Here is a 16321-nt window from a genome sequence, read left to right as displayed (position 1 = left end):
TTAGTATCGATAAGTACAATCAATTTTTACTTAATATAAAAAAGTCGCCTAAGTCGGATTTAGTTTCCAAGATATATTTGTTTAGTCATTTATAAGTCATGTGACTCATGAAGAATCGCGTCTTCGTGTGTAAACTAAAACTAGATCCGACTGTCCACAAAGCAATGAGCTCCTACCTGATTCCATGCTCCTATGGCCCCTTTCCTCAGCCGCTGACCGATGGCTAGTTCCAAAAAGAAAAGTGGAATTCCTTCAATGGCCAACAAAATGGCGTATGGAATGAGAAACGCACCTGGAGAAACATAGAACAAAATATCAGTAGAACAGAAGTGCAGTAAAGACAAAAGTGCAGTAAAGACAGAAGTGCAGTAAAGACAGAAGTGCAGTAAACACAAGAATGCAGTAAAGACAGAAGTGCAGTAAAGCTGTTGATAACTGTTACAAGCCAATTATGAAACCTTCAAAATCTCCACATTTTTTCTATGATTAAGTGTAATTAAATGTTGAAAAAGAAATTAGATCAATTATTTTAAACATTTGAGTTTAACTTCATCCGTAATAAAAAATAAATTTCCCATAGATATTACTGGGCAAATTTACGACGTTTCAAGGTTGTATGGCTACTTAAGAGCCTCACCCATCTAGGGGTCCTCTACATTACACACACACACAAAATATTTATATAAAATTTTTAAATAAATGTAATGAAAATAAATGTATAAGTATTATTTTCTTTGTTTATAAATCTTACAAATGTTAAGATTTGTTAATTATTGTATTACATGATTTATATTGAAACAACGCGAGTAGGGCCTTCACTTACTTAGATCCGGCACTATGATAATAAGTAGTTGTTAATACACACGTTGACATTAAGTAAAAGAAATTGCTCGGCTGATATCAAACACTGAACCATAACTTCTATGTTATAATACTTATACAAATACTCAAACACAAAGATAAAGGCACATTTCTTATTACTATTACATGTGCTAGAACACCGTGGCCAAATGTGCCAAATATGGTGCCCAATATATTGCCCAATATGGTGGCCGCAATGGTGGATAATAAAAGGTGTTTTTCAAAAAAAAAAAAAAAAAAGGTTCTTAAAGCGTAAAGAAAAACTACTAAGACTTCTGCCAACCAATGAGAATGCATGTGTGCGAGTGTGTTGGGGTGGGCTGAGAAATCCTATTTAATGTTATTTCGTATCTCGTGTAGTGACGGTCATTCTCTAAAGGGGGACAAAAGACACGTGGTATGGAAATTGATCCAAAAGCCGCAGGACAAGTGCTTGTTAAACCCGCCCAGACATGAGACTATTACATCTAAATGTCATTGGGACTTGACAACACCAATCATTGCCAGCAACTTGTGACGTCAGAGTCTTTTTTAAAAAGTAATTTTCATGTGATCATATAAACAAAAACTATTTCCGGTAGGGGTAAAATAATACGCTTTTGAAACAATTTAATTTTTTTCATGTTTTTTTGTTTTATCCAATCAATATTTGGGACAGGCTTTCTAAATGTAAGTGCGAGTGTCTTTAGCCAGTTAGAACAAGTCGGTTGGGTTGCAAGCTCAATGAGTTACTACCCTTGCTCTACAAATGGACATTATTAGCCCATGTTAAAATCCCAGGGCGGGTCGACACTGGTAATCGCTCGAGGAACGTTGGAAAAGTGTTCTTACAGTTTAAATACCACCTTAACTTAAGGATGCATGCATAGCTGGTAGTGCAGAATAGGCTTTAGTTTCTAGGAGTCTACTACTTTACGGAGAAGAAAATATCTACATTAGCAGGGGAGTTGGAAAGACATCATCCATGACTGAGACAATAACACTGATGTAACAGTGACATGACACATGACTGAGACAATAACACTGATGTAACAGTGACATGTCACATGACAGAGACAATAACACTGATGTAACAGTGACATGACACATGACTGAGACAATAACACTGATGTAACAGTGACATGACACATGACTGAGACAATAACACTGATGTAACAGTGACATGTCACATGACAGAGACAATAACACTGATGTAACAGTGACATGACACATGACTGAGACAATAACACTGATGTAACAGTGACATGACACATGACTGAGACAATAACACTGATGTAACAGTAACATAACACATGACTGAGACAATAACACTGATGTAACAGTGACATAACACATGACTGAGACAATAACACTGAAGTAACAGTGACAGTGACATGACACAGACAATAACACTGAAGAAACAGTGACATGACACATGATAGAGACAACAACACCGATGTAACAGTGACATGACTGAGACAATAACACTGATGTAACAGTGACAGTGACATGACTGAGACAATAACACTAATGTAACAGTGACATGACACAGACAATAACACTGAAGAAACAGTGACATGACACATGACAGAGACAATAACACTGATGTAACAGTGACATGACACATGACTGAGACAATAACACTGATGTAACAGTAACATAACACATGACTGAGACAATAACACTGATGTAACAGTGACATAACACATGACTGAGACAATAACACTGAAGTAACAGTGACAGTGACATGACACAGACAATAACACTGAAGAAACAGTGACATGACACATGATAGAGACAACAACACCGATGTAACAGTGACATGACTGAGACAATAACACTGATGTAACAGTGACAGTGACATGACTGAGACAATAACACTAATGTAACAGTGACATGACACAGACAATAACACTGAAGAAACAGTGACATGACACATGACAGAGACAACAACACTGATGTTACAGTGACAGTCACATGACTGAGACAATAACACTGATGTAACAGTGACAGTCACATGACTGAGACAATAACACTGAAGTAACAGAAGCATGACACATAAGGCGAGGCTCTGTTTCATTCATGGCGCGCGCGTGACATGGGCGTAAATTCACGTCAGAGCTGTGACCTATTAGGAACACATGCTACCTACACGTCAAGTGCTATCGACACGGCATGACATTTGCCACAACCGCTGACAAGCAATGATGCCACCAGAAACATGTCCGCGACTCCATTAAAACCGTTTGCCATTTTGGCACGTCAATTATTCGCCAATTCCATCAAACGTCTTCAAGGTCGTATGTCAAAACAAAGTCTCTGGCTCAAGGTTGCAAGAAGCTTGAATCAACCCCTCCCCCTCTCCCACCTTTCCCACTGCTGACTCTTTAGTTTTCAGCTCACCATCAGCGTCATTCATCAATACGAACTGGCCCCCCCCATTGATCCTAAGCTCCATTGATAATATCAAAGAAAGGGGAGGGTCGTGGGGGGAACGAATTCAATTTGATACCTTGAGATGTTCTCCATTAGCGCCTTGAAACACAATTAACCTCTTTCAAGCTTTCTGCTAGCCTCCCTTGTCTCACTGGCCAGTCCCAACTGTTGCCAGAGTCTTAAGAGTCGCTTTGCCAGGTTCAAAAGAACATTCTGTTGTTGATTGGGAGAGGGGTGGGAGATGGAGGGGTATTTCTAGGTTTAACTGAATACTAATTTATAATAAAGTGTTTAAACAACTTGTCTTTTTTATATACAAATATTGGATTTAACTGTTGCAAAAGTTTTTACTTCACTATAATACATATAGACATTAACATTGTATACTTCTGGTAACCTATTCTAGACTAATCAGTCAATCTTTCTAGATGTTTACATTTTGTTTCATAATAATTGATTCTCTTCGTATCTCGACAAAATAGCAAATAACAAAATAGCGCCAAAAAAGAGATCCGACAAAATAGCGATGATAAAATAGCGCCAATGAAAAAATAAACAGCGCAGATATTTATTATCAAAATTTCTTCTTCTTTTTTTTCTCATTCCTTTTTCAGCCAATACTTAAAGATCTGACAAAATCAAAGAGATAATCTAGATTTGTGACTATATTATAACATACATAGCTTTATATGCGTGACTGGATTGATGACAGAGCATGACAAGGCCTCATCCTTACACTTGGCCCTCAAATTTTAAAGAAGTATACTGTTTAACTAAATATGCAAATTAAACATTAGAAAACAAGTATAAGAAATAAAAAAAAAGACGATTCCTTCTTTATACAGCTGACCAGCCTTAGTGAATAAGAACAATTATTTGGCTATTTGTTTTTTTGACTCGCCCCATTCCCCCCCCTTTTTTTTTTTTTCTTAAAAAAAATTGGTTTTAGTGAATGTATAAATCTACTCAGAGTATATAACATTCAAATGATAGGCTTAATGAGCGGCTGTTTTTTAAAACTCTTTTATCGTGAATACATGCGGGAATACCCGACGACGTAGGTGTTTTTAAGGTATAGAATGTCTTGAACCCCCAGAACATGTTTATTTATTAGATGATAATATTTTTTAAAAAAATCATAACGGTCAGTTTTTCATGTGTGGCCAATTAGCTAGTAATTATCTTCCCAAAGACAAACACAAACCGTCAAATTTATATGAAAATCGTTAGAGCCGTTTGCAAGATCCACATTCACCCAGGTAGATTCCAGCCATGAATTTGCAAGCTAATAAGAAGAATTATTATAAGTAAAATGTTAAAAGTAAAATGAGATTACATTTTGACGTACTCCATTTCAATTTTGTTTTTTCACAACCATGACCTACTTTTAGATCTCTTTGATATGAAGTTTGAAGAGGGTAAGGACCTCCCTAAGAAATTTCGCCCAGGTCCTTCACTTCCTAAGTTTGAAGAGGGTAAGGACCTCCCTAAGAAATTTCGCCCAGGTCCTTCACTTCCTAAAATTCGGAACTTATCTCGTACATAAGTCCTCGTTTTTTTTTCTCCTATTTTGTCCGGAAATTTCGCGCCATTTTGTCGTTTGATACTTTGTCTAGTGACTGTGTGTCTCTGTCACGTCTATCTATCTTCTGTCTGTTTGTATCGGTTTCAATATTTGGATAAAAAAGATTGTGATAAAAATGTTTGTACTAGTAATGTACTTAGAATACTTGCTTGCTATTCAGCCCCAAATTGTCTCAGAAATACACACGGACACAAACACATCTAAACACACCTACACATCACAGGTACACAGACACATACACAGCTACACACATACTAGATATTTTGATAAACTGTCATAGCTTCTTCCCCCTTAAAAAATATTAACATGCAAATATTGACTTAATGAAAACACTTTAACATATATATATGGCTCCTTTTGTCTCGAAAGGCAATGGATGCGCCCAAGTGAGTCACTGGTTTTGGCTTAATCTTGAGACGGGGCAGAATCTGGTGTGGCTAATCAAGCCAATTCTAGAACGGCAGACTTTGCCACAATTCGTACATGTGTATGCCTCTGATTTAGGGCTAGCAGACAGGGCAGCTTTCTTTTTTTCCCTCTTGATTAAAGCCGCTTCAATTCTTTTGTTCTCAGCAAGGGTTGTCCCAGCACGCACAGTCTGTCTCCATGCACTCCGGTCTTTGGCTATGTTTTCCCACATACTTTCACTGATGCCTGAGGCTCTCATGTCTCGCTTGCAGACATCTCTATATGTTAGTCTTGGGCGGCCCTTGGGTCTGACTCCTTCCACAAGCTCAGCATATAAGATATCTTTCGGGATTCTACCATCTGGCATGCGGGTGACATGTCCGAGCCAGCGTAATCTTCTTTGTGTCAGGAGAGCATACATGCTGTTCATATTGGCCAATCTCAAAACTTCCTGATCGGAGACATGGTCCCTCCAAGAGATGCCCATTATGCGTCTCAGGCAGCGCAAGTGGAAACTATTCAATCTGTGCTCTTGGTACATGTATGTTGACCAGCTTTCACTGCCATAAAGGAGAGTGCTCACAACACAGGCGTTGTAGACTAGGATTTTGGTCGCTGTGGTCAATTTACCATTTTCCCAGACGCGCTTGGAGAGTTTTGCCAATGCTGTGGTAGCTTTTCCTATCCTTTTTGTCAGCTCGATGTCTAAGTCTAGGTTACTGACAATTGTTGAACCCAAGTAGGTAAATTCCTGCACCACTGAAAGGGTGTGGTTCCCAATTTGTATTATAGGTATTTCTGCGACGTCTTGTGCCAGGATTTCGGTCTTGGAGAGACTTATAGTAAGGCTAAACTCTTGACAAGCAGCTGCTAAGGCGTTCACTAGCTTCTGTAGACCTCCTTGTGAGTGAGATACGAGTGCCGCGTCATCGGCAAACAGCAGTTCCCTTATCAAGATACGACGCCTTTTCGTTTTGGCTTTAAGACGTGCCAGGTTAAAGAGCCTTCCATCGGATCTGCTATGGATGTATATTCCGTCTTCCAGGGATTTAAAAGCACTGGATAGTACGACTGAGAAGAAGATGCCAAATAGTGTAGGGGCCAGTACACATCCTTGTTTTACACCGCTCTTAATGGAGAATGGCCTGGAGGAAGAACTTTCAAACTGAACGGTGCCCTGCATATTTTCGTGAAAAGCTGACACTAGTTTTCTTAACTTATTTGGGCAGCCGATTCTCTCTAGTACAGCAAACAGACCGCTTCTGCTAACAAGGTCAAAGGCCTTGGTCAAATCAATAAAAGCTATGAAGAGGGGCTGCTTTTGTTCTCTGCTCTTCTCCTGTAGCTGCCGCAGAGAGAAAATCATATCTGTTGTAGATCTACCTGCCCTAAAGCCACACTGCGACTCTGGATAAACACGATCTGCCAGGATCTGTAATCGCTTTAGTAATACTCTAGCAAAAGCCTTTCCGACTATGCTAAGCAGTGAGATGCCTCTGTAATTGTTACAATCAGAGCGGTCGCCTTTATTTTTATAAATTGTAACAATGTTGGAGTCTTTCAATTCCTGGGGGACCATTCCTTGTTCCCAGCACAAGCTTAGCAGTTCATGGAGTGGTTTGATTAGGGCATGTTTTCCAGCCTGAATTACTTCAGCAGGAATGCCATCTCCTCCGGGTGTTTTCCCATGTGCAAGCATGTCAATGGCAATGCTCAGCTCCTTTACTGAGGGCGTTTCGTCTAATTCCGTCAAAACTGGAAGTGATGGGAAGTTGGAAACAGCATTTGGTGAGATGGCGTTTTCAATGTGGTAGAGTTCTGCATAGTGTTCTACCCATCGTTCCATTTGCAGCGCACGATCGCTGATGATTGAGCCATCTTTTGACTTGAGCGGAGCACACTTGCTGGTGTGAGGTCCAAAGGCTTTTCTCATGCCCTCATATAGTCCTCTTATGTTACCACAGTCGGCACAAGATTGAATATCTTCGCATAGCTCCTGCCAGTATTTGTTAGCACATTGTCTCGCTACTCTTTGTTACGTGCAGCTCTGAGCCTTTTTAAGTTGCTTGGGGTGGGATCCTTCTTGTAGATTAGCATGGCTGCTCTCTTGTTCGTAGTGGCAGTTTCCATTTCTGGTAGACTAGCTTCAAACCAGTCTTCGCTTTTCTTGGTTTTGTTTCCAAAGACCAGTGATGATGTTTGGTAGATTGTATCACGCATAAACGTCCAGCTTTTTTCTACCTCAGTCACAGAGAAGTTTTTAAAAGCTTCCTCTAATTTGTTCTCAAATTCGGTGCAAAGATCAGGATTTTTTGTGCTAGTAGTATTCAGGCGTGATTTTCTTTTTCCCTGTGAAGTGTGGATCTTAGTTGGCAGCAGTCTTGTCCGGCAGGACACTAAAGTATGATCAGTATCACAATCCGCGCTTTAGTAGCTACGTGTCAGCAGTATATTTCCAATGTCCTTTTTTCGTGTCAGTATCATATCCAGCTGGTGCCAGTGCCCAGACCTAGGGTGCCTCCATGAGACACAGTGCTGTGGTTTTGTTCTGAAGTATGTGTTGGTAATGCAGAGCTTATGGTATGTGCAGAATTCAAGCAGTCTTTGTCCGTTCTCATTCATCTTTCCGATTCCAAAAAGCCCAAGACAGTCTGGCCAGGTAGTGTGATCTGATCCTACTCTGGCATTGAAGTCAACTAGAAGGATCATATGTTCTTTTTGGTTTCAAAGGTTGTCATGGCCAGGGGTGTCAATGGGGTTAAGCTCCCATTGTCTATAAAGTACTCCTAATGACATGCGTCTCAAATAGCCTCTGACAACTAAGTCCAGCACCTGGCCTGCTCGTGTGGCTTAGATATTAAGCCCGGCGAAACTGCTCTTACTAACAGGTGAAGGGGTGAAGGCGGATACCTGGCGCCACAAAACCGGGAGCTTCGGGCAGATGGAGCTCGTCAGCCTAGTAAGGCAGTTCATCTAGGAGAGGGGTACTCTGACTTCAAACCCCCGCTGCCTTGCGGTACTGAGGCTTCAGGAGACAACCTCGAGGAGAAATCAGGAGTGAAGCCCCTTAGGCGTTGGGAGTATCAGCTACGAAATTCCCTCCGGCAGCTTCTGCAACTGAGTTGGTGCCAAATGTAATGCGATGCGTTCCTTTGGATCACATCAGCAAGGTTGAGAGAGGGATCATGATGCATGGGCCACCCATGACCCCTTTATCCAAGGCCCAGGAATGCGCCCCGGAGAGGAAACTCTGGTGCTGCTGCAAAGCGGCTAAAACAACACGGGAGACAACAGTTACGGGTTATAAGTCCAACTTGATTGGCGTAATGTATGGACGCCACGGGTTGTCTCTGACGGTGGGAGAGGTCTTCGCGCCTCACTGATCAGCTACCGCCCGCCTCAACCTGGGCAGCCCCCAGCCAGTTAGGTGCTGATCCGCCACAGCCTGCCTGCTCTAATGGGTGCTTAGAGCTTAGTTTAAAACGACAAGTAGGCTGGAAACTTGCACCAAGCAACAAAAGAAGACAAATTAAACTGAAAAAGAAAATCCCTGTCATGCGACTGGCCACTTGGAATGTCAGGACAATGTGTCCTGGTCTCACTGATGATCTAAGGCAGATCGACGATGCAAGGAAGACGGCAGTTATAAACAACGAGCTAAAAAGGCTACATATTGACATTGCAGCCCTGCAAGAAACCCGACTGGCCGAAAACGGCATGCTCCGCGAGACTGACTACACTTTCTTTTGGAAAGGGAAAGCACAGGATGAGACTCGAATACATGGTGTGGGCTTTGCTGTCAAGAACAGTCTTCTTCCCATGATAGTCCCTCCAGTTGGTGGCTCGGAACGGCTACTAAGCATAAGTATGATGACAGCATCTGGAAAAGTCACTCTAATTAGTGCCTATGCCCCCACACTATGCTCGCTTCAGGAGGACAAAGACAAGTTCTATGAAGACCTCAAAGAAGCCATTGCAAACATTCCTCAAAAAGAACTACAACATAGGCACAAAGAAAAGCTCACCCTAAAAAAAATGCTATTGTAAGTTTTTATGAGTGTATTATTTTGTGTGGTCAAGCAGTTTACCACTGACTCCATCAGGTTCATTTGGTAAACATTTTATAGAACTGATCAACAGAGTACTCCAAGGTTTTAATCCATTAACTAATGATTGAGTAGTGACAGGGGAAATTCTTGAAGCGTTATGTCCCTTTAGCGAACCCATGACAGTGAACTCTTAATGAGTGTATGGGCGGAAAAGCCCAAGCAATTAGTCTAAGCATTACTTTCTAAAGCCACGCAAGTGAGAGAAACTAAATTAAGAAACAAAAATATTCAACTGTTTAATTTTACTCATCCATGTAAAGGGAAAAGGAAAATAAAAAAAAAGCCCACATAACGGTTTGTAGAGTTGAAAGATTTGCTATTTGTGACCATCGTACAAAGCTACAAACGAAAGTCTGTGACTTGTAGGTTTGTCCTAATTGTTACAGGTGAGTGGTAAAACGCTTGGTTTCCGAATCGGGGGTCCCTGGTTCGAATGTTGGTGAAGAAAAGGATTTTGAATTTCGGAATCTTTAGTCCACCAAGCTCTAATGCGTACCTCGCGATAGTTGGGGAAAAGTCAAGATGGTTGGTCGTTTGCTGGCCACATGACACCCTCGTTAACCGTGGGCATCAAAAAAAAAAGATGACCTTTACAACATCTGCCTTATAGATTGCAAGGTCTGAAAGAGAATCTTGACTTTTTACAACAAAAAGTGAGAAGTTGATGCCCAGAACATATGAAACACACACGTCGTTAACATTAAACACTAATTGTAAAACTCCGCTGTCGGAAATTAACAGGAACAATCAGGAATTGCATTTTGTTTTCTCTCTCTCTGTAAATGTCATTTAAAAAACAAGGAAGTTTGCTGACACTCGTCCAGGGAACAAAACCTATTTAGTTATTAGTCCTAAAACTATTCACTATTCTAAAAGTCAACTCCAACATTAAGTATGTTTACATAAGAACAACCATGCACTTTCTGCAGGAAATTAACAACAATGTAGAATAAATCTGATTATATCCATCGAGGGCAGAGGTTAGGGGATGGGGCGTTGCGTTATTCCCAGTGGTGTTTGGGAGAATGCATCAGGGGACATTTACTCAAACATTCCTTGCTCATTACAGCTACAAACCCAGGAGATGTATCTGAAAATAAAAAAACATTTCACCTCGACCTACTTCTATTTACTTTGGATATTTTTATAGCTTTTTTATTTTTATAAGAAAATTTGTTTGGAAAGAAAAAAAGAAAATGTTAAAACTAGACGAATGTCTGCCGTATTACGAATATTGTGCAGTCAAATAAATATATCGTCAAAATTTCATTCCCTTAAGTATCCTTCACATTTATGTTCTGATGATCAAGTCTGATGCTGTGTCCTGGCATATAGACACCTATTTAAAGTTTTTCCTGGACAGCATCGTCAATCTAAGACCCTCTTGTCACTGGAATGTCAGCGATAAATGTATTACTATCAATTTAAGAATACAATTTGATCATGAAAATCGCTTAGGGGCAGACAAAAATACAGCTTTATAGTTTATATATGGCTCTATGTTTAAATCGAAACTATAAATCTATGTCTCTATATTGACGTTGAACCGTTGAACCTATTTTACAAGTGTGTGTAAGGTGGTTAGTGCTGGAAATGTTAATGAATATAAACACTCCACTACCTATAGAATGATTCGGATGGCAGGCGTCTCGAATAGCCTCTTATAACCTGTCCAACTCCTGGCTTTCACGTGTGCGCCAGATATGGGGTAGAAAAGGCAAAGGCGAGTAACTGGCGCCTGAACCAGTTAGCTTCGAAGGGGATTGTTAAGTCTTGGCTGGATACATGGGAAAGGTTCGGGAGTAAACCCTGAGAAAAAAATCAGGATACGGCGACTCATAGTCATTATGCAGCACACAGCGCTACCCCCTGGCAGAGCCAGCGATGCCACTGCTTCAAACCTGTATCGGCACTTGCCGCCCTATTGAATACATAAGCTGAGATTAACAATAGTCGCTTTACGGCTGAAGGAAATAAATATACAATTATTTTGGGTCAAATATTGTCATTATGTAAATTTAAGAACTGTAAAACAGGCCTTGTAAAGCAGGACTGGATTTTGACTTGATAGGGCATTAAGTTATCTGAGATTTAGGCCCTTTGAAAAGTCCAAATATTAGATTTAGACTTGATAGGGCATTAAGTTCTCTGAGATATAGGCCCTTTGAAAAGTCCAAATATTAGATTTAGACTTGATAGGGCATTAAGTTCTCTGAGATATAGGCCCTTTGAAAAGTCCAAATATTACATAGTAGCACCATATATGATCTTCAACTACCTAAAGGTTTAAACTGATATACAAGTAACACGTATATAGATAGTGATATTATACATCCTCAAATAACAATCATCATTATTCATAACAAACTCACTCGGACAATTTTTTTTTTTTGGGGGGGGAGCCCTCATGAAAGTGGGGGCATTAAGCTATAACTTGTGTGGCCTAAAGGTATACCATGCCCTGTTACAGAAATAAGAACATTTTTAACTGAGGGACAAAATACATTTCTGCTCACTGCATTCTCAAATGTTTTAAATATGAAAATATTTTTAAGATTTTGGTCAAAACTATGAGCCCAAACTATGTCTAATTCTGACTTCAAGTGCTTAGGTTGAAAAGTATCTCTATCAGTAGCCTCATCAAGAATGAGATTAGGATATGACGGTAACACAAAGAATCAATCCCTATCACCAAAATGTACAGCAAGTGTCTCAGTATCTGAACATAGTCATTGTACTATGGAAAGTAGAACTCAGTTGGGAAACACTCAAAGCCAAACTATCCATCTGATGGCTGGACGTTGACACTGGTAATCTAATTATCTGGACATCGCGCACATACATAATTGAGGTGCGCGCAGGAGAGAGTCCACAGCTTGAATTTATTGACAGACAGGGAGGTCACTAGCGGCTAGTGATGTATGACCCCATGTAATAATATTAGCTGGACCAATAGACAACCTGGAGGTTATGTAAAAGAAAGCGAACTGGACAATGGAGAACTGAACAAGGGAGAACTGGGCAAGGGAGAACTGCACAAGGGAGAACTGAACAAGGGAGAACTGAACAAGGGAGAACTGAACAAGGGAGAACTGAACAAGGGAGAACTGGACAAGGGAGAACTGAACAAGGGAGAACTGGACAAGGGAGGAGTGAACAAGAGAGAACTGAACAAGAGAGAACTGAACAAGGGAGAACGGAGAACTGAACAAGGGAGAACTGGACAAGGGAGAACTGGACAAGGGAGAACTGAACAAGGGAGAACTGGACAAGGGAGGAGTGAACAAGAGAGAACTGAACAAGGGAGAACTGAACAAGGGAGAACGGAGAACTGGACAAGGGAGAACTGAAAAAGGGAGAACTGGACAAGGGGGAACTGAACAAGGGAGAACTGGACAAGGGAGGAGTGAACAAGAGAGAACTGAACAAGGGAGAACTGAACAAGGGAGAACGGAGAACTGGACAATGGAGAACTGAAAAAGGGAGAACTGGACAAGGGAGAACTGGACAAGGGAGAACTGAAAAAGGGAGAACTGGACAAGGGAGGAGTGGACAAGGGAGAACGGAACAAGGGAGAACTGGACAAAGGAGAACTGGACAATGGAAAGTGTCAAGTTTGTAAGAGAGAAACAAAGGGAGAAACAAAGGGTGAAACAAAGGGAGAAACAAAGATCTAGGCACACACGCACACAGAGAGAGACAGAGAGAGACAGAGAGAGACAGAGAGAGAGACAGAGAGAGACAGAGATGAGCAGAGATATGTTACTTTGTTGGACGTTTTAGTTCATACCCTAACAACTGAAATACCCCCCCCCCCTCTCCTCATCCATCTCTGCAGAGTCTGTCCGCGTCTGTTTTTAGTTTGTTCACAGCTAACCCATAGATCTAAGGGGCCTTCCCTATCTGCCACCTGGGGACGCGCTTGCCAGAAAATAGTTCCTACACCCCCCCCTTCTGAAATTTCTAAGAAAGCAATGAACTTTGTTGAGGTTCCAGGGACATGGGGTAATCTTACTCAAATTATGAGACACCTACTGAATAATCTCAAACTTTCAATGTCTCCTGGTAAAAATAGCCATAATTTTTCCCCTTTAAATAATAATATTTAAAAATCTATTAGGGCAAGGTATCTAAAATATTTTTTTAAAATAAACATTTAATAGAAAATTAAAAAAAAAATTTGTTAAAAAAATGTATTGAAAAATGAAAACAAATATTTAGACGGTTATTGACAAAAATATTATTATTGGTCAAGGGAAAAAGGGAAACCATTCGTGCAATAACAAAAGGAAACATCGGGAAGTAAAACTTATTGATCTCCCTTGTTCTCTTGCATAACACACAAACACAACTGAGGGGGGGGGGGGGGGTTGTCATGTGAAACAATTTTCTTAAGTGGCTTTCATTTCTAGGTTTGTTGTTGTCTGTTTCAATAGATGGCAGTGCAGTTTGCTTTCGTTTGGAAGATGTTGAAGCTTACAATGTATTGGTAACTGAAACAATGGTCATGCCTTGATATCAGAGGCACGTCTAGCACAGACAAAACCCAAAAAACTATGACCGACATAAAGTCTACGAAACAGAGGGATGACATCACTCCAGACAGTAGACAAAACGGAAGGCTGGACACAGGGCATGTAGATGACGTCAGCTGGAATGTTAGTTTAAAAAAAAACAACGTTTTGTCACATGTCTGTAGTGCCGAGACTTCCGGATGTCTAGTGGGAGGGTTGAACTATCCCCGTTAGAGACTGGGGCGTGGGGCACTAGGAGATGAGAGGAGAGAAAACAAAAAGAAAAGGGGGGGGGGAATATTGCGAACACGGCAGAGAGGAGAGGGGCGTCCAATAATTGAATATTGATTGGGTTCTGAAGAAACGAATTCCGCTCTGATCAAAGGTACATTCTCCCTCTACTCTCCACTTTCTCTGGGTCTCTCTCTTTCTCTGCCTCTCTCTTTCTCTGTCTCTCTCTTACTCTGTCTCTCTCTTTCTCTCTCTCTTTCTCTGTCTCTCTTTTTCTCTGTGTCTCTCTTACTATGTCTCTCTTTCTCTCTCTCTTTCTCTGTCTCTTTTACTCTTTCTCTCTTTTTCTCTGCCTCTCTGTCTGACTATCTTTTTTAATAGCAACAAGCAAGGGAACTTTCAGTGACCTATACGTTTACATGCCTCTCTTAGTAGAGGCCTCATGTTATGGTAGAGGGAATCCCTTTGCAGTCTCAGAAAGAGAGTATAGCGGTCATAGCGGTCATAGCGGTCATAGCGGACTATTTCTCTTCGCTCACCAATGAAAATGTTTATCTAGCAGTGGTTCTTACCACACTTTTGTATGGCTCAGAGACCTGGGTGCTCTAAAGAAGGCATCAAACGATTCCATTAAATGTGCCATCGCTCCACAATGGGCACACGTTGCCAAGACTATGTCACGCATGTCCTGCTGTAGGCTGCTGTAGACAAAAAACGCATGTCCTGCTGTAGGCTGCTGTAGACAAAAAACGCATGTCCTGCTGTAGGTTGCTGTAGACAGTATATACGGCACTACTTCCCATTCGACGGCTGCGCTGGGTCGGTCACCGTACCCGTATGGGGGATGACTGCATGCCAAGGGCATCATTTTTTTTTTTGAGTGCTCAAAGGAGGACGACGCAAAGTAGGTGCCCCGGGAGCGCTAAAAGGATAACAAAAAAAAGTCGCCATTTTGCCCTCACTGGCATACAACGTCTGTATCTGCATTAGATATGGCCAAGTGAGCAGGTCACAATTGTGTGTGGTTATATGAAAGGCTGCACTCATTTTTAATCGTCACAATCGAAGTCAATCCCTTATTTAATATTTCCTTGACTAATAAAAAATACTTTTAATCTTAACAATGTATACAAAGTAACAACTTAGCAACACTTGCTTGTTCGACCGATTCTTAAAAGAAATGACTATTAAAAAACCCAGCTAGGATCTGTCTCTGATAAATATAAACTTATTTTTTTAAACGAAACTCTTTAAAGCAAAGAAAATTAAAACCCAGCTATACTCCGTCTCTGGTAATTATAGAATTGTAATTTAAAATATTATTTAGCTCAAGTCTTGTGATAGAATCTATTTATTTTTCTTTACAATTATGCATAAGTAACATAAGATTCTAATGTCAGTGTAGTAAAAAATTCCTTAAAAAGGCTTGTCCTTTTTTTGTTGTATTCAGTATTTACAAAGTATAAATTGCCAGAAAACGCAAGACCAGCATCTTCATTGATATGGTCTTCCGAGAGACGAACGTAATTTTGTTCCTTATCCCTGGTTGATTGATTCCATCTACATGCCCAAGAAATCAAAAGATGAATTCATTAAGTTTCAAAATGGACCTCATTCACCAATCGTAAACAAACAACATTTAGACACGTGATAATATTGATAAAACAATGAAAAAAAAACGTATCACGTGACAGCCTTTATAGATTACTTAATTTGTATAGAAGGGATAGAGAACCACGTGGCTTAATGTTGTTCGTTTACGATTCGTGAATGAGGTCCATTACACCCATAAGCCAGGAAATAGAACCTGTCATGTAATACAAATTCAAATAATAAAAATAATTTGAGGTAATTCGACTTATAAGTAATTCTTTGTATGTAAATATCTTGGTACTTAAAGTTTAAATAAATAAATTCAGAATCATTAACGCTGAACGACACATATGAAATAACACATTACACATCAACACATGAAAACATCGTGAAACGGGAATAAAGGTGTAGCCTACAATAGTGTGAATCTAGACTTGACAAGGATTACGCAATCCACACCATCTCGTCCTTTCATCCGTTCTAAGAGCTCTAATTGTTCTACCATTTTTAATGACGACAAAACCACAGCGAATCGACCAGACAAAACAGTGAGTTACTCGACTTGTTCTTTCTAGATGGAGTCGTTTGATTGTCAAAAGAGCTGA

The 16321-nt window shown here is 40.4% G+C and overlaps 1 protein-coding gene across 2 annotated transcripts in view; it reads right to left on the bottom strand.

The window, feature by feature from the left end:
• LOC106072424 (sodium- and chloride-dependent transporter XTRP3-like) overlaps window positions 1–16321 on the bottom strand; it is a 58303-nt gene that overhangs the window by 13925 nt on the left and 28057 nt on the right. For both annotated transcript variants that reach the window (XM_056036438.1, XM_056036440.1), the window contains exon 4: window positions 177–292. In XM_056036438.1, the coding sequence (XP_055892413.1) occupies window positions 177–292 (116 nt within the window). The remainder of the gene's footprint in view (window positions 1–176; window positions 293–16321) is intronic.

Source organism: Biomphalaria glabrata, chromosome 7 (genome assembly GCF_947242115.1).
Source record: "Biomphalaria glabrata chromosome 7, xgBioGlab47.1, whole genome shotgun sequence".
Taxonomy (NCBI): Eukaryota; Metazoa; Mollusca; class Gastropoda; family Planorbidae; genus Biomphalaria; species Biomphalaria glabrata.
Note: the sequence above shows the minus strand (reverse complement) of the source record. Positions and strands in the feature narration are given on the sequence as shown.